Source organism: Adiantum capillus-veneris, chromosome 22, assembly GCF_014529385.1.
Source record: "Adiantum capillus-veneris isolate H3 chromosome 22, ASM1452938v2, whole genome shotgun sequence".
Lineage (NCBI taxonomy): Eukaryota > Viridiplantae > Streptophyta > Polypodiopsida > Polypodiales > Pteridaceae > Adiantum > Adiantum capillus-veneris.
This window is the reverse complement of record NC_140952.1, coordinates 97918920-97944024: the sequence shown is the minus strand read 5'-3', so window position 1 is coordinate 97944024 and position 25105 is coordinate 97918920. Positions and strand designations below refer to the sequence as shown.

Sequence of the window (25105 nt, the reverse complement as noted above, 5' to 3'; positions counted from 1 at the left end):
TTTTTCCCCCCTTGCATTGTATATACGCCCATCACTCTAGGGCTATCCTATCTTTTTTCATTGCACACTAAGTAATAAACTCTGTGTTGTGTGCCTTGAGCTTCCTTCGTCTTCTCCAAGTTGTGTGTGATTTCTTGCAACTCTAATTCCAACAATAAGGTATGAGACTGTACGCTCATGGTTCTTATTTTTTATTGTACATGGGTGGTGCATTATGTACTAGTGGGTAGCTTGCATAGAAGAACCTCAATTGGCTGCTACAATGTAGTATAGAAAATGACCACCAAAGTATCTCAACCTCTTATTTTGTAAGTGGAAAAGTTTGCTATGTATATTGAGAAGTCTAGCAACTAAAACATAGTTTGTCTTGTACAATCATGGCAAGTTCTAGGAAGGTTACTCGCTTTACTTCTTGATTTTTGTTGACAAAAAGTTTTTGCATAAATGATTTTTGCAAAAATATTTCAACAATCAGACTTAGGCAATAATAGATGGTTCCACCATTGTCTACGTATATGTTATGTACAATGCCCAAGGGTGTTGTGGGGGGAGGGGAGCAATTTAGAGGATGCACAAAAGCTTATGATTGTCCTTGAGAACTTTTGTTTGCATAGTAGGCTGATTGGGAATGAATCCAAAACAAAGGTTATGCTTATGAAAACTAACCATAATGAGAAGCCATGCATTTGTGTACAACAATGAGACACTTGAAGTTGTTGAGAGCTTTAAGTACCTTGGACTTGAGGTTTCGGCCAATCATATGTGGCATAAATGTGCTATACGTTGTTTGGAAGCCGGAAAGAGAGCATATTATGTGTTTGAGAACATGTGCAATGTGGGAAACATCGTGTTGTCTCAAGAAGTACCTTTTTGACCCATTGGTGACACCAATTCTTCTTTATGGAGTTGAAGTGTGGGACGGGAGCATCTCAAAGTCTACTTGGAAAGAGTTTGAGAATGTCCAAAAGCGTTTTCTTACAAACTTTCTCCAAGTTAAGACACAAACACCATATAAGCTCTTGCTTCTTGAGTCGGGAACATGTGCAATGTGGGAAACATCGTGTTGTCTCAAGAAGTACCTTTTTGACACATTGGTGACACCAATTCTTCTTTATGGAGTTGAAGTGTGGGACGGGAGCATCTCAAAGTCTACTTGGAAAGATTTTGAGAATGTCCAAAAGCGTTTTCTTACAAACTTTCTCCAAGTTAAGACACAAACACCATATACGCACTTGCTTCTTGAGTCGGGATCTCTTCCAATTGAGGTTATGGGCATGGAAAGGGTTGTGGAGAACATGATAAAGACACATCAAAACCCCTCACATTGACTTCCTACAATTGCATGGGAAGCAAGCAAATAAGTTCAAAAGGCGCATAAAAGTGAGATCTTGAGCACAAGATGGATGCAAGATATAAAGAAATGGTTTGGAAGATGGGATGCATTACACTTGCTACATGATGCCTCAATAGACTCCCAAGTGAATGAAGCTTTTCTACAATGCCAAAGTATTATGGCATGGGAGAAATTCGAGGGATCACGCTTCATACATTACACCACCCATATTGCCCCCAACTGCAAGACCGTGTTCTTGGCTGAAAGAGGAAACGGTACTCACTGTTACATGCTTGAACCTATCCCCTTGTCAGTGATACACACTATTGCAACCATTTGGCTTAGCTCCCACTCCCTTCGATGCGAGACAGGGCGTTGGGGAAATGGAGAAGAGTCAAATCAAGTGTGCACATTATGCTCACTACAAGTTCGAGCGTTTGAGTAGCACAAACTACTAGAGTGCTTAGCTTTTGGTCACATCCGAACTTGCTTCCCTCACATTTTCAGCACTCATCTACCATACACATACTACATCACATGTAACTTTGGTCCCATAGGTCATATTTGACCTCCGAGGACGATAATAAATCTCTCTCTCTCTCTCTCTCTCTCTCTCTCTCTCTCTCTCTCCCCCCCCCCAACAAGATGTACTCACAACACAAAGTTTGTGTGTATCGATGCAAAACACTTCACATTTAGGCCTTATATTTCCTTAGATTTGCAAACCCTATGTTATACAAAAACCACGTGTACTTTGCATACTTATTATACTTTGGTCATGACTAAAGAGCAACATTTTCCCAGTAGGGCCCCCAAACACATAAAAATGAAAATTCCTTCAATACATTTCAAATGCATAAGTGGAGGGTAAGTATAGGAAACAAAAAGCCCCATGAAAATGAAAAGTCAAAGGAAATGAAAAGCCCATTAAAATGGAAAGTCAAGATGGTATTTGGCAAGATGCTCTGGGTTTAATAGAAGGAAAAGGCTTTGAGGGGAATAAGAGAAGGATAGAGGTGCAGGAACGTGGAGAGAGAGAGAGAGAGAGAGAGAGAGAGAGAGAGAGAGAGAGAGAGGAAATTGTTGGGGAAGGGGGGGAGATTTTTAAATGTGCAATCAAGGTTTGTGTTATCATGCAAGGAGATTTTTAAGGGCGAAGGCACAGATAGAGAGGGAAAGAGACATGGTGTCTCTTAGCCGGGACGCGAAGAGAGGGGGAGGCATCCCATTTGCAAAGATGCCATTGTGATGACCAAGGGCTGAGAGAGAGAGAGAGAGAGAGAGAGAGAGAGAGAGAGAGAGAGAGAGAGAGAGAGAGAGAGAGAGAGAGAGAGAGAGTATAGGTCTCTCTCTCTCTCTCTCTCTCTCTCTCTCTCTCTCTCTCTCTCGCGTTTTGTTTTGCTCGCTTTGCTCTCATGGCTAAGCCTCATCAACATTTGCCCTAGCTGTGATTTCCTAAAAGTGGTACAAGAGCCTAGGTTAGTGTGGCTAAGGTGGGATCTCCTATACACACAACGTTCTAAAATCCTACAAATGCCAAGGCGATCAAGGACCTCTGTGTAGCACGTTCTGAAATTCTTTGGCGATGAGAGTCTAGGGTGGTGCTCAAGTTGCGGGCAAATACAAGCTTTGCAAGCTTTTTTTGCATTTCAAAATGCTATCCATCAGAGGGTTGCATGTGCTAAGAGGCAGTTTCTTTTTGGCAAGCATATCCAAATGTTTTTTGGGAGCTTGTTGACGGTTTTGCAAGAAGTGCCCACGTTGACGGTCTCCTGCTGCACACAACATTTCAAAATGATGTCCAAGCGGTGGTGTTAGACAAGCATCAACAACCTTTTATGCAGAGTATTGTGCTTGAAAAATTGAATTCTCACCTTGCATGACAGCTCAAAAAATGACTTCTATCTTTTAGTAGCTATAAAGAGCAACTCACCTTGTCAAGAGTCCTTTGTATGTAGGTGTAGTTGTCAATAGTTGTCGTCGTCATCGAGTTTTTTGGAGATTCAAAAATGGCATCCAAAATCGACAAATTCCATAGGTCCAATTTTCAGACGTGGCAAATCAAAGTCAAGGGATACCTGATGCGAGAAAACTTTTGGAGCTTCGTCAAGACTCTTCAACGAACAACGCGGTTACAATGATTGTAGTTACTAGAGCTTTGTTTGTTGAACAACAGAGGAAAGACAAGCATGTACTTTGGTATTATTCTAACCTCTCTTGAGGACAATTTTATTCATTATTTAGATGATATCACATCTTCAAGTGATGCTTGGATAGAATTAGAAACTCTTTTTGGTGCCAAAGCCAAATATTCAAAAATGAGCTTGAAGATGAAATTATATTCTTTAACCATGCATGCTGATGAAAATATAGCAGCACTAGCTAATAGGTTGAAGAGCATTAGAACCCAGCTAATGTATGTTGAAGCTCCACTACGTGATGAAGATCTTATTGTTGTTTTACTCAATCGCTTACCTATTGAGTTTCATCAAAGTGAGTTTCATCAAATTGTGACCGTCTTAAAGGAGAAAGGTGCTCTACCTTCTTTCAATGGTACTGTTAATTCCTTACGAGAAGAGGAGAAAAGAGCATCTCAGGCTATTTCTTCTATGGTTCCCACAACATATGCAATTAGTGGATGCACTTCTACATCAACTTCATCCACTAGTACTAGATCTTGTGCAATTTGTGGGCAAAATAATCATCAAATGAAGGATTGCTTCCCCAAAAATCCTTGTGTTTATTGTGGTAAGACAAACCATCCTTCCAATAGTGTTTCAAAAAGAACAAAAGCCATATAAATTTTGTTGATGATCCTAGAAGTGATATTCTTTAGTTTCAGTTTCTTTATGTTGTCTTAGTCAATAAATCTTGTATGGATTATAGACACTGCCACAAAGAAAAGTGGCAAGACCTTTTGTAGTCGGTTTGGTTGAGTTGTTATTGTCCCACCTTGATTGTTGTCTGAGGGAATCATACACATCCCAACGTCGTTGTCAAAGAGAGGGGGGGGGGGACTTATACTCATGTTTCAGGTGGTTTGTGGACTCTTCTATGGTTTGCTACAAGCCCTTTGCAATGGTTTGGGCTTGAGGGGGGGATTGTTAGGTTCAAGCCCATGGGAATTTTCCTTGTGGTAGACAGATAGACATCACTCCTTTAGTGGTTTATACATGCAAGAATATAGTGGTTACTTTGAGCTTCTATAGATATTGTAAAAAATTCATTAATAATATAGCATGCATTTTTTGTTCTGCTTGCAACTCTCTCTCTCTCTCTCTCTCTCTCTCTCTCTCTCTCTCTCTCTCTCTCTCTCTCTCTCTCTCTCTCTCTCTCTCTCTCTCTCTCTCTCTCTCTCTCTCTCGGAGTTGAATGCGTTGAAGGAGCACATGAGCAAAGTGGAGAGAGACCATGTATTGAAACATGAGAAATTTAACACGATGAGTTATGATGTATGCGAGATGAAAAATGTATGCACAAACAAACCTTGGGATGATGTATGTTGTAGCAATGTGGTTTCCAATTCCTCTCTCATGCAAGTTATGGCCCAAAAAAAGAATGTTGAGAATGTGGATGTAGAGGAATTGAAGGAACGGGAGCGACGTTCCAAGAAAATTATCACTCGTGGAATTCTTGAAGAGTAGTTGGAAACACCTCCTTCTCTTGCCATTGTTATTGAAGATTTTTTCAAGAACCACTTTGGCATGTCAAGAGTTATGGCTTATGGGCACATTGAAACTGCCAACAAAAATCAAAATTTACTGCTTACCTCATCAACGACCTGTATCAACTTGCCTTGTCGACCCCATGGCCGATGTGTTCGAGCTGCCTTTATCCTCGACCCAATCAACAAAATTGTCTTTGCCTAGGAGACTTGCCTTAGCAAAAGTTCAAATCCCACTCTCAGAGATGGAGAAAGAGAGACCCCTATTGGTGTCATGAATGGTAATGAATGGTCAGCCATGCCGAGCATTGTGCACCCTTCATCCAGTCGAACAACACGCCTTGCCTTACCAACAATTTCCAAGTATCCGTGGTCTTCTCGACGATCGTGCTCAGTCGAGGTGCTCTGTCGGTGGATGCCCTTCATGGGGAAGAGCCGTGCTTTTTATGTAGAGGTTCGTGGCCTAACCATTGAGGTTATGGCCTTATCTAAACCGTAAGATCCATACAAAGGACCATTCCTTGCCGGCACATGCTTATTCACCACGCAAATGTTGGCCCTATCGACATCTCCAAGCATGCAACTTCTCTAGGTCAAAAGGTGTTCTTTCAACATGGGATGACAAGCTCAACCTCTGCTACCATTGTTTCCCTACAAGACCTAAAAGGTTGCTCGAGTTTTAACATCAGTAGGTCGTCATCCTTAAACCCTAAAGATGCAGCAACAAACACCCAAAAATGCTTTTCCGCTACTCATGGCCATGGACATGCGTCCTTAGTTGGTAAGGGTGCCCAAAATAGATGTGGGAAAAAAACATGAAACTCTCCTATGATGGCGACGCAAAAACATTGAAGAAGAAAACAACCATGGTGACAAACAGAGACCTCTTCTGGTCTTGCAATAGCAGTGTGAAATCCCCCACACGTAGGGGTAACTCCACAGATGTCGGCTACAACCACTTTGGTGCAGCTCGTCGTTGCAACTTTGTGTGTGCAAGAGAGTTTTTCCACGGCTACTCTTTGACTCCTCGGGTATTCGCTTAGCACCACGAAGCAACCCAACCACCTCCACTCGCAGAATGCTTCATGCAATCCTTCATGACTCCACATCTTTCCTCCTTCTTCCTTCCTCAAGGCGAGAGAGAGAGAGAGAGAGAGAGAGAGAGAGAGAGAGAGAGAGAGAGAGAGAGAGAGAGAGAGAGAGAGAGAAGCCATGCATTGCCATACAAAGCTCATGCACCATGACCCTTCTCCTTCCCAGAGGATTCTCCACCGCTCTGATACCAATGTAAGACTATGGGAAACAACACATGCCAATAACCACCCAACCATACTATATATAGGCCCCTGGCCCTTTGGCTCCTAGCTACATATAGACCCTCGTACTACATGTGAGTTTTGGCCCTTGGCCTAACACTTTAAGTACCTTGGCCTTGAGGTTCCGGCCAATCACAAGTGGCATGAATGTGCTATGTGTCATTTGAAAGTTGGGATTTGAGCATATTATGCATTTGAGAACATGTGTAATGCGAGAAATATCAAATTTTGGCTTCTCAAGAAGTACCTTTTTGACACATTGGTGATACCGATTCTTCTTGAAGGAGTTGAAGTGTGGGGTGGGAGCATCTCAAAGTCTACTTGGAAAGAGTTCGAGAATGTCCAAAAGGGTTTTCTTACAAACTTTGTCCATGTATGCTCCTACTTCCTGAGTCGGGATCTCTTGTTATGGCCATGAAAAGGGTTGTTGAGTACATGATGCGTCAAAATCCCCCACATCGGCTTCCTACAACTGCATTGGAAGCAAGAAAAAAAGCTAAAAAAGATGCTTAGAAGCAAGTAAAAAAACTTAAAAAGTCGCATAAAAGCAAGATCTTGAGCATGGGATGGATGCAAGACATAAAGAAGTGGTTTGAGAGATGGAATGCATTACACTTGCTAGATGATGCCTCAATAAACTCCCAAGTGAATGAAGCTTTTCTACAACACCAATGTATTATGGCTTGGAAGGAATCCAATGGGTCACGCTTCATACATTATACCACCCATATTCTTCATACATTACATCACCCATATTGCCCCCAACTACAAAACCATGTTCTTTGCTGAAAGAGGAAACGCTAATCACCCTTATATTCTTGAGCCCATCCCCTTGTAAATGATACGCACTATCACATCCATTCAGCTTAGCTCCCACTCCCTTCGATGCAAGACATGAAGTTGGGGCAATGGAGAAGAGTCAAATTAATTGTGCACATCATGCTCACTACAAGTTGGAGAGTCTGAGTACCACACACTACTAGATGTTCTTTGCTGAAAGAGGAACACTAATCACCGTTATATGCTTGAGCCCAACCCCTTGTCAGTGATACGCACTATCACATCCATTCAGCTTAGCTCCCACTCCCTTTGATGCAAGACATGAAGTTGGGGCAATGGAGAAGAGTCAAATTGATTGTGCACATCATGCTCACTACAAGTTCGAGAGTCTGAGTACCACACACTACTAGAGTGCTCAGATTTTGGTCACATCCAAATTTGCTTCCCTCATATTTTTAGCCATGATTTAGACCTACACACTTTCCTCTCCCAGTCACAATATGGGCTCTCCATTGCGACTCTCATCACCACAATTTTGGAGCATCGAGAATCACTCGTTAGCCCCATACTATATCACATGTAACTATGGTCCCATAAGTCATATTTGACGTCCGAAGATGATAATAAAATCTAATTCATTCTCTCTCTCTCTCTCTCTCTCTCTCTCTCTCTCTCTCTCTCTCTCTCTCTCTCTCTCTCTCTCTCTCTCTCTCTCTCGCTCGTCTACTTTTCCTTGCCCTCCTCTTATGACTAAGCCTCGTGAACACCCACCCTAGTCGGTGATTTCCTAGTCCCCCCCCCTCTTCATGTTCAAGACTCGTCTAATAGATCTTTAGGGTATTTGGGGAAGTTTTGTTATGTTAAAAGTTTTCTTCTACTTCTTCTTCCTTCCTCCCCCCCCCCCCCCCCCCCCCCCCCCCCCCCCCTCCCCTTATTCTATGGAGTGATTTGAGACGAATCAAATTTTGGGTGAACTTCAAATTGAGCCATATTTAACTAAATTCTTGCTATCATACACCACCCAATGGCAGGGCTGCTCGTTGTCCATACTACAAAAAGAGAGAACACGTTGTCTACACTCTTTGTTTGTTGTGCAAGGCACATGTCCATGTAGGCCTCCCTCAGCTGCTTCTATGCTTGTCTCACAACTGTTTATGCTCCTCTACTACCTGCTTATGGCCTCCCTACCTGAACAAGGCATCTTCCATGATTCGATCTAATTTAGTGTTAAAAATGATCGTAGCAACATACGGCCTTCCCATTTTATTGAAATGGAATCTCAACAGATCCCTTCCCAACCTCTGTGCGCTGTCAGGTCCAGAGGACAAAAGTAGCACCTACTAGTAAGTATCAAACGCGATACGTGGCGGGTAGGAAGCAATTTCTGCGCTAAACCATTCCACCAATGCTATTTCCTTGGGAACTCATTCACCCTTCTATTAAAAAAGAACATTACTTCTTGTCCTCTCCCACTGCATTCCCACTTGTCTGTCCACCTGCGTCTGTCTCTGTCCAACATCCACCTACTCGGTCCGTTTGCTGTAGGCCATGCTATCCCGCTTGCTGTCCATGACCATTCTCCGGTTGTACCCCTTTCAAAATGAAGGCATCTCCTAAGATTCTAAGTTTTAACGATTTTTAAAAGGGGAAATTACCAAAATACCCCTCTAATTTGAGGAAATTCCCAAAATGCCCTTCAAATTTTCCAAAATTCCCAAAATACCCCTGCTTGTGAGACTAAATTTCTCGAAAAATAAATTTTTTTGTAGGTCTTCACAAGAAGAGTGATTGTCTATCGTACAAGATGCTAAAACTACAATTTGAGTTGGTTATGTAGGCTTTGGAGATGAATTGCTTCATTATTTTTAGACATAATTGCCTTTTTTGCGATGGTAACTGTTGACAAATTACATTCTGAGCACTCAAAAACAAATCTCAATTGTCAAAAACGAATGAAGATTAGAAAATCTTGAACATTCCAACCAAAATAGATACAAGGGTATTTTGGGAATTTTTGAAATTTGAGGGGTATTTTAAATTAGAGGGGTATTTTGGTAATTTTTCCTTTTTTTAATATCTTACCTACATATGCTTCTCCCTCTCTTGTAGCAAGCAAATCTGACGTGGCCATGTCGTCGTCCTCCTCTCTGCAGCAAAATGCTCGTCGGGGGCAACATCGTGTTTTAATGGTATCCGACTTCTTTTATCCGAATTTCGGAGGTGTGGAGAACCACATCTACTACCTTTCACAGTGCCTCCTCAGCCGAGGTCACAAGGTTATGCTCGTTCTTGTGTTCTCATACAATCCTGTTTCTTATAAAAGGTTAGAGAGAGAGAGAGAGAGAGAGAGAGAGAGAGAGAGAGAGAGAGAGAGAGAGAGAGAGAGAGAGAGAGAGAGAGAGAGAGAGAGAGAGAGAGTCACTCTGCGGGATACAGTTTGTTGCATTGCGTTAGGGATATGTGGAAGGCTCACTACGCTCACATCTTGGCTCACATCTTGGCACCGCCGCTCAGCTGGGATTTGTCTCGTGTCCATGATGAAAGTGGTTGAGGGGTCAGGCGAGGGGGTAGGCACTTGGGACATGGCGGGTGGAAAGCGGAGGAGCATTGGAGGAAGATTTTCGGTGCTAAGCAAAGACTCTCCCCTGGGTGAGGAGGAGTCAGCCATGTGGTAGAAACCTAGAATGCAGCAGGAGAGCCAGTGCCAAAGGCCCCGTAGCGTGTTGCTGCCAGGGAAATTATGGCATCGTGTTCTATCAACCATCAATAATAACCTTGGGGGGCACGTGTGCAGGCAACCTGTGTTGAGACTGACTAGGACACGCACTCACCATATGGTGAAAAGCATGGCAACAAAGGCACTAATCCAGGCGACAAGTAACCATCATCCTCTAGAAATAAAACCGACCTTTGTACTCCCAAGTCAAGGAACGCCAAAAAGTGAGTGACGCCTAGAGCATAGATCTAAACTCATAGGTATCAATGACTGTAACAAGAGAGCCCGGGGTCATAATACCCAAGCAAGTCATCAAGCGTGGAATGAAGTGGCCCATGGTAATCACAAGACATGAAAGGGAAAGGGTGATTGGAAACCACCTTGACCATTTAGAGGGTGCTGCAGTTTTCAGCACGATAGTGTCACAAGATGGGCACCATGTGCCAATAGAAAAGAACAGACTGAACAGACTTTGAGCATGTCACAAGACGGGCACCACGTGCCAATAGAAAAGAACAGACTGAACGGACTTTTAGCACTTCAATAACAACTGATCTGAAAGAGAGACGACACGCGACACGGAGTGGCGAAATTCCACCCCAGAGAGTATTGGTTCCAAACCTTGGTGCCCCTTTCGGTATTTCTTTATATTGCATCAACACTATACAAGCTGGCACTCCAGACTCTGCACCTTCTCCAGGAAGCATGCCAGAGAATGAGCCCTTAGCACTTATTTAAAGGCCCTTGGGCTATGAAAAGCAGTTTACATGAGAAGCCTTCAAACTCAAAAGCTTCTGGTCCAAAAAGCAATGCCAAAAAGCTGCCAGCGTAATTTACGGAAATCCGTACAACCTGCCACATCATTAGTTGGTGTAATTTACGAAAATCCGTACAGCCTGCCACGTCATCAGCCAGCGTAATTTTCGGAAATCTGCCACGTCATCAGCAGCTACGCAATTTCTTGTGTGTGTGTGTGTCCTGCTTTATTTCCTTTATGTCACTTGGGGCCCCATCGGACGGGGTCCCCATAAGTTGGTAGGACTTCTTCTGTTACTTGTTCTTCTTAGGGTTTAGGCCCCTCGGCCAGCATCTGCAAGTTGGCTCCATTCTTTAGGCTTTGACACGTAAGCAGTTTGTGGTAGAGCACTTCAATGACAACTGAACTGAGAGAGAGAGAGACAACACGCGACACGGAGTGGCGGAATTCCACCTCAGAGAGTATTGGCCCCAAACCTTGACGCCCCTTTTAGTATTTCTTTATATTGCATCAACATAGTACAAGCCGGTACTCCAGACTCTGCACCTTCTCAAGGAAGCATGCAAGAGAATGAGCCCATGGCCTCATTTAAAGGCCCTAGGCCCCAAAAGTAGTTTACATGAAAAGCCTTCAAACTCAAAAGCATTTGGTCCAAAAGCAATGCCCAAAAGCTGCCAGCTAAATCATGGAAATCCATACAACTGCCACGTCAGCAGTCATCGCAAAACGCGGAAATCTGTACAGTCTGCCACGTCATCAGTCAACGAAAAATCCGGAGCATCCGTATTTGTCTACCACGTCATCAGCTAGTTGCGCAAGCTTTGTGTGTGTGTGGGGGGGTCCTGCTTTATTTTAATTCCTTTATGTCTCTTGGGCCCCATTGGACGGGGTCCCATAAGTTGGTAGGACTTCTTCTACTGTTGCCGCTTGTTCTTCTTAGGGTTTAGGCTCCTCGGCTGAGATCTGAAGGCTGGCTTTGCTCTTCACTAACTTGACACGTCAGCAATTTGTGACATCCTCCCTTCTTGAAAGAGAGTAATCGTCCCCGATTATAGCATATGTGCGAATCAACTAAAGTTAGCTTAAAAAAATTTCCGAGGGTCATTCCGAGGGACAATCAGTTTGCTATTTTTTTGTTAAGGAGTTGGCTTCGCTATTCGGCTCTTTTGATCAAGGAGTCGGCTTCTCCTTTCGGCTCTTTTAATGAAGGAGTTGGCTTCTTCTTTTGTCCAGATCGGAACTCTTGATATGCTGGCGTAGTGAAATTAGCCATCACACCCAGACCGCACTGATCTTCCGCGGGTGTCTTGATGCACTAAAATTACATACCTAGGCAATCTCATCCAATTAGGAATATTCAATGGTTGGCACATCACAATGCAACACAAATGCTCACATATGCATGTTACAAACACAACAAACAGTGCCGCTGAGCACTCCCTTGAGACAAACGGTTTGCGGTATGAAGCTACTCAACGACTACCTCGTCACTCCCCCCGCAAATAACCTACAAAGGTCCGAGCCATGAGCTCAGAGGACTGCGCAATTAAACGCTCCCAAGACCACAGTCTGCCTCGCTTGGAGGTTCAAGCATACAACCAAGCGCTCCCTAGACATCTCGTCTGGGTCATTCGGAGGTTTCTAGCATACAACGGAACGCTCCTCAGACATCGGCCTCCATCGTTCCGAGGTTTTCAAACATACAACGAAACGCTCCCCAGACATCGGCTTGCGTCGTTCCGAGGTTCAAACAATACCAAAACAACATTTCTCACTACTCCACCCGGGAGTAAAATCATCAATTAATGAAACTAGTATTAAAACTAGAGTCAAACATTTCAAATCGGCACCAAAATAGGTTCAAAACAGACACCATCCATTTCAAACAAATTCCAAACAGGATCACAAAACAAGTTCAAACAGAACTCAAACTTAAAAAGCAATCTCGACATCAGCGGAGCTCGAAAAGTCGATTGACTTTCCATCCTGAAACTTGCATAGAAAATTAGGGTTAGTTTCCTTCCATAAGGTCGTAGACAACCACATCATGGTCCATCAACTCTTGGACAGAGTGTATTGCTTTGACAGCGATGGTAGTCCCAAGACAGCAATCGCATCGGACCCCCAAGGTCATCAGCTCGTGAAGAAACATCTACTGAGAGATGTAGAGATATTTCAAGTTATAATCTGCTAGGGTTTCTATGGCAAGCATTTCAGGATGCCCCACTCTGCTAGAAGTTGCACTCCGAAGGAAGATGTCAGAAACTATATAACTTCGGGCAAATTTTTTTTTGAAAGCTTGCCAAGTCCTTGGAGTGTACGGCTTGGTAGCTATAGACATCAACATGTGCATGACAGTGCTTTTGAGAAAAACAGTGAGTCGAAACAAATCTTGGATCCTTCTCTTGCAAGTGATCTTTTTGGCTTATGCCCTGTAAGACATGAGCGTTGAAGACGGGAGCGCGCCCGATACGCGATGAAGTAAGGGTGGAGTGACCTTGTGCGTTGAATAAGAATACTATAAGAACAGGTTTCCTATTCCAAGGATTGATGATATTCTTGACCATATAGAGGGTGCTGCAATTTTCAGCAGGATAGTGTCACAAGACAAGATGGGCACCACATGCCAATAGCTTTTTGGCTTATGCCCTGTAAGACATGAGCGTTGAAGATGGGAGTGTAACAGACTTGGACACTCCAAGTCAAGAATCAACCGCGACAGTACCAAATAACCACTTCAAAACAATTCACAGATCACAATAGATTTGCACTGGCCCGGCGGAGTTCCGTGCCTAGAGATATTGGCCCCAAAGACTGGCGCCCCTTTCGGTATTTCTTTTTATATTAATCAATCATCAAAGTACAAGAGAGCGGTTAGGGTTTCACTCTCAGACTCTGCGTCCAGATGCTCTCAGAAGTGAAGCCCTCACCACTTGTTTATAGATACAAGGGATGCTCCAAAAGCAGAGCCCCAAAAGCTTTTAAAATAAAAAGCATCAGTTCTCTCTCTCTCTCTTAGAGAGTCTTTTCTTTTTTTAAATAAAAAAAAGCAAAATTCGCGTCGCTCACCATTTATTTTTTTTTTTTTCAGCCTTTGTGATTTCCAAAAATTAGGGTTTCTGGCAGAAATTAGGGTTTGCTGGAATTTTAGGGTTTTTGTTGTCCGCCACGTCATCACTTTGTGACATACCCCCCTCTTGAAAGCATTGTAATCGACTGCGATTACGCCTGCAAAACCGTCAAAAGCCATAAACCATCTTAGCAGACACTGACTGTTACTACCTACGTACTAGGAACACACATCTAGCACATGTACAAAATCGACAGTCACATCACACGACATCACAGGACATCACCAGACATCACATGACATTCAACATTCATTCGGATCTTAGACCATCATTTATCGGCAATGTAGCTAGCAATCACATCTAGGTCCAATCGGGACCTCATCGATGTCCGATTGACTAACCCCTATTGCAACTATGTCTATTCGAGATCAATCAGACCAAAATGCTGCAGTCATTTCGGCATCAGTTCCTGCACTCAAAAGAAGTCAAGAACACATCAGTATCATTATCAGGAATTCCATTTCATAAAGTCATCCAGCAGAATACTGTGAGCTCTCAGTATCCCTGAGCTCAAAGAGACATCAGTGACTTTAGGATCAAAATCGAGGCATCTGTTGACAAAGGAGCGGAGTAACTCCCCTCTTGTGCATCCCACTGCACGAGATCTTCGGCCAAGCTGAGTTTCTGGGTTCTGTTTGGAGTAGACTATGCTAAACCGAAACATCGAGGTAAAGTTTCACAATCCGAGGAGTATCTGCTAGGTCCTCCTCCTCCATCCACTTCGCATCAAATGCAAGAAAGTTCTTGAACTAAACCAAGAACCGCCTTCGGACTTTACCTTTCTTCGTATCGTTATGTGCCAAAATCTGTTCAGGAACAAGGATCTCCTCGTTTTCTTCCACTTCGGGTTGCTCATTAGGCACATCACCCTTAACAGGGTTCAAGAGGCTCACATGCAATGCATTATGAATCCTCCAAGTATCTGGCAGTTTCAATCGGAAGGAGACATCATTTATCTTGTCAGTGATTTGGAAAGGTCCGTAGTATCGCATACTAAGCTTTGGAAAAAGTCTCTCCTTCCCCTTTTTCTTTCGTAGGCGTGCCTCCTCAAAAGTAAGAGCACCCAATCATCCTCCTTCAATTTCAAATCGCGACGATGGCGATCCGCTGCCTTTTTCTGTCGTTCTTGAGACTCCTGCAAAGTCTCGCGAACATGGCAAAAGCCGTATCCAAATCTCGCGAATATTCATCCGCTTCAAATATCTAATCTTTCGTGCTCAGGAAGGATGGAACCTTCGCAACACTCTCAACAATCTCATATGGCGTCTTCCCCGTCGAAGAGTGTATCGTGTTACTGTAGGCAAATTCCACCAAAGGTAAGTTCTTTTCCCATTGAGTCTTCTGATCCGAGATACAAGACTTCAATAAATCTAAAATCACTGAATTGGCAATATCAAATTGGCTGTCAGTCTGCAAGTGGAACGATGACGAGAACTGCAACTGCGTGCCAATGTTCTCCCAAATTGCCTTCCAAAACAAACTCATAAATCTGGGGTCTCTGTTGGAGACAATCGTCTCAGACGTGCCATGTAATCGGAAAATCATCATGATCATTCTGTGTTCTTGGGAGATCAAAAATGAAATCCATTGCAATACTTTCCGAGGGGTGGGTGAGTATGGTAAAGGCTGTAACAATCCCTGTGCCTTATGCCCTTCAAACTTGACCTTCTGGCATACCAAGCAACTGCGCACAAACTCTTCCAGGTCCTTTTTGAGTCTCGGCTCAAAGAAGTATCTCTCTACTATCACCAGCGTGTGACTACTATCTATCCTTTTTGTTGTTTTCTTTCTTATTATCTATTTACTTTCACTTTTTGGAAACACCCCTCGGGAAATCTAACTGCCTTGCATTGCATAGCTAGTGTGGAACTGTCCAGAGGGAGTCCAGGCCTGAGGGCAAGAGAGCACTAAGGTTGGACAAGGACTATGGTTAGCCAAAGTGGGGTCATTGACTAGCCAAAGCGAATCCTTTGCTATAGAGGCTACATTTCAGTTATGGATGTGGCCACAGTGTACAAAGAGGGTCGGATGACCTAGAAAGATACAATGGCAGCATCTCCTAAAATTTAGGGAACTGCTATTTTGGGACTTGAAAATGTGTTTGCGTCATTACCTTTGGAATGACAAGGGGAACATTTTCTTACTCTGTCGTGAAGTCAACTGGGCAACCGGTTGGGAGATTTTTAGGCGGCAACCCCGAAACGGGAAAATGCTTATAAATGTGCCAAGTGGCACCTTCTGGTGCACTTTCCTCATGCAAGAGAAGGGGGCGCTGATTTTTAAGCTTGGAGAGGCTCATTTCCAGCTTCTGTCACAGGTTAAGAGCTATGGAGTGCTTTCTTTCCCTCCTATGTACAGTGCGGTGCCAACAGTGATGCCCTGCACGCTACGCACTGCCCTCTCTCTCCTCTATGGCAGTATGTTATGCCCCTCTAGTGGGCTTTTTCATTTGACCAATGTACAGTTGTGTGGGTTCATGCGCGATTGCTGAGGCAAGAGCCTCTTGCACAGGTACTGGATTAGCTAGCGGCTAATCCCCCGCAGGTACAGGTGAATTCGGAGAGGTTTCACACCAGAAATCTCGTCCGATTCAAAGGGCAAGTAGCCCTACAAGCGCGGGAGCTCGAGGACTTGCTACAGATGCAACCGGCACGCGAAACGGAGCCTGAAACAGTAAATTACAGCCTGCTGTGTATTTTTGCAGGTTTAGGGTTTTGGCCCTAAACGGTCCCTAATATCCCCAGGAGGTTCGGGGATGCGAGGGGACCGCTGTACAGGTGATATGGCACATTTTCGGGGCTGAAAACAGAGAATTCAGCGTGCTGCAGATTCTCGCCAGGTTTTGCAAAGTGCCCGTATGCGTCGGGAAAGTCAGTCAATGCGTGGGAATACTGACTGTGAAGGGTTCTAGTATAGTTATGTTGCCGAAATTGGGCTGGAACAGTTGAAATTCAGCCGAGCTTGTGCGGGGCAGCTTGTAGGATCCACAACGTTTATTCCCTCTGTTGAACAATAAAGAAATACCGAAAGGGGCGTCTAAGTTAGGGGCCAATCTGGTGTCGGTGTACTCATAGAGGTGCAATCTAGCAGCCTGTATCCCTCTCCCCTTTGTTGTGTCTTGAAAGTACAGGTAAAGTGGACGACAAATTAAATGGGTGAAAGCTAAATCAAGGTTTGAAGTAAAGTCTACCGCTCTTTTTGGATCGAACAGGCCGGTTTCATGGTTCCATCGACGGGACTAAATCACTTTTTCCCACAGAAGTGAGCCTTGGTCAGTTTGGGCTTGAAGACACAGGGGATCATAGACTAGACACAGGGAATTGTAATTATGGCTGACAGACCAGATGATGTGACTGAAGAGGTTTCCTCTTCACAGGGTCAACAGACACATGAAGTGGGTGAGTCCTCAAGACCACCACAGACGGATGATGATATATTCAGGACCCAGTTGGCTACTGCTGTGGCTATGTTCACACAAGTAATGCAGAATCCGAGGTTTTTAGCCTTTCTGCAACCTCCTGTTTTGTCTCAGCAAGTTGGGTCACCGGATCATATTCAAAAGCCTGTTAAGGCTCAAGCACAGGTGATTCATACTGCACAGTCAATGGAAGCACGTGTACACTTGACGGAGAACATGCAGTCTCCACAACCTCTGCCTAAGGTGCAAGAACAGGTAGCTGAGATGCCAGTCTTTCGAGCTGTACCAGTTCAGTCCGCCACTTTTCAGCAGCCTATAGCTGGTTCTAATGGGCAGGGAAGCAACCCACAGGCTATGCAACAAGTCTTCCCACCACCTTCAGTACACCCTGGCTATTTTGGAGGTGGATCGGTATTCCAGAGCATGGCTGGTCATGCACCTGGAAATCAGTTTTACACGCCAGGAACAGTGTTTGGGGGTGCTCAAACAATGATGCCTAACCCCATGTATGGTGTCACGGGCATGCTACCAGGGTTTCAAAGTACTCAGGGCCAATTTGGGATGCCACAGGCAAATTTTGGTATGGCTGGAATTACAAATCAGCAGCCAAATATGGCATTTCCAGGTCAACTTAATTGCGGTCAGGGAACACAAATGAACCCTAACAGTGTTCCCATGTTTCAGTCACTTCCATATGACAATTTAACGCCGCTAGAGAGGCCAACTCCGTACAAAGAAGGTGGCAAAGGTGTGACATTCACGACCTTTACAGGGTTTGATGACAGGAAGAAGGCTCTCTCATTCCTCCAGCAGTTTGACAAGGCCTATGCAGGGGGAAACTTTACAGAGGCTTCAAAGGTCTGCAAGGCAGCCACTTTCTTGACAGGGAATGCGGGACAATGGTGGACAACTTTATTGCTTCAAGGGCAAGCTCCGTCCACATGGATTTACTTCAAGCAGATTTTTGCAGCAGCGTGGTTATCTGATGACTTTGAAGCAAATGTCATGACAGAATGGCACCAGCTTAATGCTGCTACTTGCAAGAATCTGGATGACTACAATCGGAAGTTTTGGAAAGCTCTACTTCCAGTAACTTCCTATAGGTTTGTGCCATCGACAGAACAGATTGAAAAATACTATTGTGGCCTACCCAAAGGATTGAGAAAATACTGCACGAAGACCAAAGTCACTACTTTGACGCAGCTCATCGAGGTAGCAAACATTGGCAATGGTTTGCTCAAGGGTGAAGAATGTGAATTCAATACTGGCGTCAAGGAGGGATCAGCCAAGAAAAATTTAGCGAAGAAGTATGTTCCCAAGGAGGCTCCGAAAGTGACTCAGGAGCCAGCCAACCGAGGGAAAGGCAAAGCTACGGTTGAATCAAAAAAGGGACTAGCGAAGAAATGGAAAAGACGTCTTCCTCGCAAGTCTGAAGAGCAAAAGAAGGTCCTGAGGTCAGAGAACAAATGCTTTATCTGTGAGCAGCCTGGCCACATTGCTTACAATTGTCCTACAAAGAAAAGGCCAGCTGATTCTGAAGACAAGGAGGACAAGAAAGGAAAGAAGCCCATGGCTGGTCTAGTGCCAGATATGGTGGGCGACAAGCCAAATTCAGATGCAAGTGAGCTTTGCAGAGCATGGGGAAAGGTCAGGGATCAAACAATGCTTATTTTCTTTGATCCAGGTGCCAAAGCCAACTTCATTTCCCCAGAATTGGCTTCGAAGTTGGGAATCAGACCTGAAGAGATGGGGTATATAGCAGAGGCAGGTTTGGCATGTCCTGGCCATACAGAGGCTGTGACACCCATCATTGGAAAGTTGCGCCTACATATCCAGTCCTATGTAGATGCTGAAGAATTTTACATCATGCCACTGGATGGATGTGATGTGTTGCTAGGTATTCCTTGGTTGTTTCGTGTACAGGGAATCATGGATGCCTACAACAAAAAGATCACTGTACAGAGGAGGGGAAAGACTCACATTTTTGATGTAAAGCTTAAAGGGGAGTCTATTCCCACTGTATCAGCTTCTGTTATTACTTCTGTAATGAAAAAGCATCTTTCTGCGTACTTGGTTTTTGCACGTGAAGTGTCAGATTGTGATGAATCAAATTTATCTGTGCTAGATAAAGAAAGGTCAATGTTTTTACAACAGTATAGTGACTGTTTTTCTGATTTATTACCGTCTTAATTACCGCCAGAGAGACCCGAGGACCATGTGATAGATTTGGTGCCAGGCAATAGCCCACCAAATAAGCCTCCGTACACGGTTAGTGCGGCTCAACAGAAAGAGATAATGGGCCTGGTACAGGAGCTGTTAGAAAAGGGGCTGATTCAGCCCAGTTCATCTCCATTCTGTTCTCGAGTGTTGTTGGTGTAGAAAAAGGATGGCTCATGGCGTATGTGCATAGACTACCGTGCACTGAACAAGAATACCATCAAGAATAGGTTCTTCAAATGACTTCTGCAAGTCAGGCAAAGTCAAAATAGGTCCCGTAGTCAATATCTCTTTCAATGTCCGAAAGGCAGTCACCTCTGTGGGTCCCCACAAAAAAGGTACTCCTTTCTGTGTCAAGGTATGCAAAGGGGAAGCAACCTCTGCAAACTTTCGTATGAACCGCCTGTAGTACGAACACAGTCCCAAGAAGCTTCTAACTTCATGGACATTCCTCAAATCGGGCCAATCGCGGATAGTCTCTATCTTGGCCGGGTCCATTTGCACTCCTGCTCCTGACACAATGTGTCCCAAAAAGTGTATCTCTGGTAGGAAAAATTCACTTTTCTTTGCATTAATCACTAACGTGTGATCTCGTAATCCCTGAAAGACTTGAAGGAGATGATCTCTGTGTTCTGCCTCATTCTTGGAGAAAACAATGATGTCGTCAAAGAAAGTGCCAAACTGTACTCTCGAAAAATCCTGTCCATCATCCGGTTAAATGTCGCAGGAGCATTGGTTAAGCCAAAAGGTATCACCAAAAACTCAAATAACCCAAAAGTCGTCCGAAAAGCTGTCTTGTAGACATCTCTCGGCGCTATCCTGATCTGATGATATCCACTCTTCAAGTCAATCCTGCTAAAGCACGAGGATCCCTGTAACGTGTCAAGTATATCATCGATCCTAGGAATCGGAAATCTGTTCTTGATGGTGATTTTGGTGAGAGCGCTATAATCGATGCACATTCTCCAAGATCCGTCTTTCTTCAAAACCAACAACACTGGAGAGCAAGACGGTGAAGTACTAGGCTGGACAAGACCCTTTTCCAAGAGGTCTTTCACTTGGTTCATAATCTCTTCATTCTGTGCTCGGCTCACACGGTAGGGTGGCCGGTTCGGTGACGTGCTTCCAGGTATCAGATCAATGGTATGATCTTCAGGCCCTCTGAAAAGCAATCGGCATGAGTGTGGAGAAAAATCTTGGCGTTCTTTAGATCAGGTCAAAACGTATTCAACCTTTATCCATCGTTCAGTTCTCTCCCAAAAGAATGAGTAAGAAACTGAAGTTCATCAAGTACAATCTCTAAGCCCTTCATTTATCAAAGTCGCTTTCTCGGCCCGGTAGTCAACCACGGCGTAGTTCTTGTGGTACCAAGGGATCTTGAGTAGAACGTCACTCGTGTGCCCTGAACACCCTTGTCATTGCAAACGAAGTTTGCCAATGCTCGGTGTAATGGCAACATCCCATCCAGGTGCTAGTCGAACTACCTCCGCCTGTGGCGTCAGTCTGTCGGGCGTAATTCCAAATCGAGCCGCCAATTCCAAGTGAAAAGAAGTTGGCCTTGGCTCCTTCAAAAGAGCTTCTTGATCCTTCACTTTGCCCCAAAAGCGGTAAAGTTTGTACTTTCATTCATTAGATTCGGTGCAGGTCCCACGCCATGTGGTACCAGTTCTGCTTTTCTATCTGCCTTTCTGCCACATTCCTCAGCTGCTCTCGAACTCTCAGACCTGTCGTCGTCTTTATCATTCTTTTCTTTCTGTGCCTTATTAGGGCACTTTGCGGAGATATGTCCCTGTTCCCCGCATCCAAAGCACTTCCCCTCTCTGATGAAGCGAGCTCTCTCCTCAGGAGTAAGCTTGGGTCGTGCATCATTTTTCTCTGGGTGGCTCTTTTTCTTTCTACTTTCATTCCCAGAAGTCTGTTCGGCTCGTTGTATCATGGCCTCATCTGTGGGGTAGGTCAGACTGCTAGAGTGAATGGCAAAGCCCCGCTTTGCATGACTCATCAACTCCTGAATAGAAGCTGACTTCTGTTCCAAGCAGTGATCTCGGATCTCTGTAGGTAGACCCAAGGTAAACCGCTCAATCTGTTCTCTGAACGAGATCTTCTTGAATGAAGAGGCGGGTAGAAAAGAGCTCCAGAATCTTTCACAATAAGCATTGATTGTATCTTTCTTGGTCATCCGAAGATGGTTCCAAGCAGCTCGTACATCTCGTTTATATTCTTGCGTGAACCAAGAAGAAATAAAAAGCTTCTTAAATTTCAGCTATTTAACTGCCGCACTCTTGTTAAAAGAAGCGTGGACCACCAAGTACGAGCATTCCCCTTAAGGTAAGAGGTAGCTCTCCGAATCTTGGAGTGCTCTGAATATCATCCTCCCACGAAAGTGATGTCAAACTGCTGTATAAAAGACAAAGCCTTCGAAGCATCTGAGTATCCTGAAAAGTATCAAACTTGATCGAGTGGCCACCTTCCTTAAACTCTCGGACTTTCTTGCTTTTATCTTCGAGAAAGTCATACTGGTTGGCTTTGTAAAAATTCTTCTTCCGTCTCATCGGAATCTGAGCTGTTTGTAGACGAGTCCTCAGTAGAACTGTCAGTCTCTGGGCGAGATGTAGCCTTCTTTGTGTCACGAAGACGTGGCAACTGCTAACCTTAGTTGTTGGTTTCTTTCCAATGATTTTTGTTTAATTTTTGAGACCCTCTTTTTGAAGTTGCAAATGGTCGGACATTGTATGGCCAATGTGAACGGTAGTTTCACCCGCAGACGGGAAGTTGGTCGGCACTGGAATCCGTATGGTAAGAGGATGTCTAGGCTCAGAGCAAGATCATACAGGTCCCCCCCGTCGCACTTAGCAAGTTGGTGGATACTAGGAAGTGAACTCAATAAAGGCATAAAGTCAAGGTGGGATCACCAACAGAAAGTATCCGACAGTTGGGCCACATTACACTTTTGGATGCGGTCCCAATGAGGATAGATGGTCAGAAGACCAGCGGGAGCCCGACGGAAGCATCTCCTAAAAATTAGGAAACTGCCATTTTGGGCCGTGAAATGTGTTCGCGTCATTACCTTCGGTATGACCAAGGGAACATTTTAGTACTCTGCTGCAAAGTGAACTGATGCACCAGTTGAGAGATTTTTAAGCAGGAAGCCCAATGCGGGGAAATTGCATGTATGAGTGCCAAGTGGCACTTTTTGGTCAATTTACCAAGTCTGGGAGAACAGAACCCGTAACTGACTTTTGGGAGCAGTTTTGGAGGCTGATTACACTGATTTTCAGCCATTTCTCTCCATTTTTGAGCTTCCCATGACTTTGCCTAGGTCCAAGGAGCTCTTTTTCAGCATTGGAAGGCATCAGATGCGTGTTTACAGGGCTGTTTTGCTGCGTTTTCAGCGATACGCAGGTTTTGGCAGCCATGCAAATCTTCTCCTTTTTGCATCTGTTTGTTCACAGATGCATTACAGGTCAAGGGCAGAAGAGAGGGCGCTCGATTTATGCTGAGAGGATGCTTCATTTGCAACCTGTCACAGGTTAAGAGCTATGGAGTGCTTCCTTTCCCTCTCATGTACAGTGTGGTGCTAGGAGTGATGCCCTGCACACTACACACTGCTCTCTCTCTCTCCCCTACGTGCAGTTATGTGATGCCCCACAAGAGGGCTCCTCATTTGACTGATGTACAGTTGTGTGGGTTCATGCTTTTGTGCTGAGGCAAGAGCTTCCTTGAGCAGGAACAGGGGTAGCTAGCTGCTGCTCCAAAGCAGGCACTGGTGAGGGTCATAACCTCACCATACAGGTGCAAAATCAGCGCTGTGTATGCGCTGTAATTTTACTGTTTTTCAGCCATACGGACGCCAGGATCATTGGGAATCGTGCCCCACTGGCAAAGGACAGTTAGGGGACTGTTTGGGGCTGAAAACAGGGCAAAAACCAGTAAATACAGCGTGCTGAATTTACTGTTTTTGGACAGGAATCAGAGGGTATACGTCAGTGCAAGCGAGTTCCAGCAGGGGAATCGGTTTCGCGCAAGTTTTGGGGCTGTTATGTTGCCGAAATTTGGCCAAATCAAATGGTATCTAGGTGGATACACGTGAAGGATTCCCAGGACCTTACCTTGTAATTTACCCTCCTAAAGAATAAAGAAATACCGAAAGGGGCGCCAATTTTGGGGCCTACAGGTTGTCGGCGTCTGCTCGGAGCATTCTAGCTTCCGAGCCGTGTGTGTATTCAAGTGTTAACTCCCGTCGCAGGTTCTCTTTGCAAAGTGCTCTGTGTGTGTGTTTAAAGTAAAGAATTTCGGGTGAAAGCCAACGCCTACCGCCCCACCACGGGCCGGTTTCACTTTGTCTTTTTCTTGCCCTTTCCGAAGCTTTGTTTCTTGCTTCGCTTTTTACCTTTTCTGTCTTCTTCGCTCGAATCCGAGGAGCTAGAAGAACTATCAGAAGAAGAAGAAGAAGAAGAAGAAGAAGAAGAAGAAGAAGAACTGGGTACGCCTTCAAATCGAACACGCTTCTTCTGTTTCTTTGCCTTGTCAAAAGTCGACTGACGACCCAAATAACCTGGAAAGTCAGTGCTTTTCTTCTGCTTTTTGCCGTGCTTTTTGGCTTTCTTTTGTGCGTCAAAAAGCTGAGTAATCCGTGCATCAACCACGTTCTCCATTTCCTTCTTCGTATATTTTCTTGGAGGCAAAAGGTTTCTTGAGAGCGGGTTTCGGGAGTGGCGTTGTGGTTCTTTGCCACTCCATCTGTACCTCTCCCAAAGAGGTCTGGTTCATATATTTTGCCATCTTCGGGTCCTTGGCAAAATTGAGCATCATCTCTGGCCGCTCTGCCTAAGTAGGCCAAGGCGGTCCATACTCTCTGTCTGAATCTTCGTTGTGATCCCAGCCCGCATCTCCAGATGGAGAGGGAGTCGACTGATCATTGCCTGAAGCCATAGGTGCCGCGGAATTTTTTTTGTCGGGGATCGGATTTCCCGTAGAAGAGAAATCGGCCGTGCTCTGATACCACTGGAACAGACTTGGACACTCGAAGTCAAGAATCAACCGCGACAGCACCAAATAACCACTTCAAAACAATTCACAGATCACAATAGATTTGCACTGGCCCGGCGGAGTTCCGTGCCTAGAGATATTGGCCCCAAAGACTGGCGCCCCTTTCGGTATTTCTTTTTATAATAATCAATCATCAAAGTACAAGAAAGCGGTTAGGGTTTCACTCTCAGGCTCTGCGTCCAGATGCTCTGAGAAGTGAAGCCCTCACCACTTGTTTAAAGATACAAGGGATGCCCCAAAAGCAGAGCCCCAAAAGCTTTTAAAATAAAAAGCATCAGTTCTCTCTCTCTTAGAGAGTCTTTCTCTTTTTTTTAATAAAAAAAGCAAAATTCGCGTCGCTCATCATTTTAATTATTATTATTATTTTTTCAACCTCCGCGATTTTCGGAAATTAGGGTTTTTGGCTGAAATTAGGATTTGCAGGAATTTTAGGGTTTTTGGCAAAAATTAGGGTTTCTGCTGTCCGCCACGTCATCACTTTGTGACAGGGAGCGTGCCCGATGCACGATGAAGTAAGGGTGGAGTGACTTTGTGCGTTGAATAAGAATACTATCAAGAACAGGTTTCCTATTCCAAGGATTGATGATATTCTTGACCATATAGAGGGTGCTGCAATTTTCAGTAGGATAGTGTCACAAGATGGGCACCACGTGCCAATAGAAAAGAATAGACTGAACAGACTTTGAGCACTTCAATAACAACTGAACTGAGAGAGAGAGACAAC

The 25105-nt window shown here is 44.5% G+C and overlaps 1 protein-coding gene across 5 annotated transcripts in view; it reads left to right on the top strand.

The window, feature by feature from the left end:
* The first annotated feature begins 9189 nt into the window (after positions 1-9189).
* SETH2 (UDP-Glycosyltransferase superfamily protein) overlaps positions 9190-25105 on the top strand; it is a 93978-nt gene continuing 78062 nt past the window's right edge. For all 5 annotated transcript variants that reach the window (XM_086496064.1, XM_086496061.1, XM_086496062.1 and 2 more), the window contains exon 1: positions 9190-9369. In XM_086496064.1, coding sequence (XP_086352190.1) covers positions 9223-9369 — 147 coding nt within the window. In that variant the 5' untranslated portion in view covers positions 9190-9222. The remainder of the gene's footprint in view (positions 9370-25105) is intronic.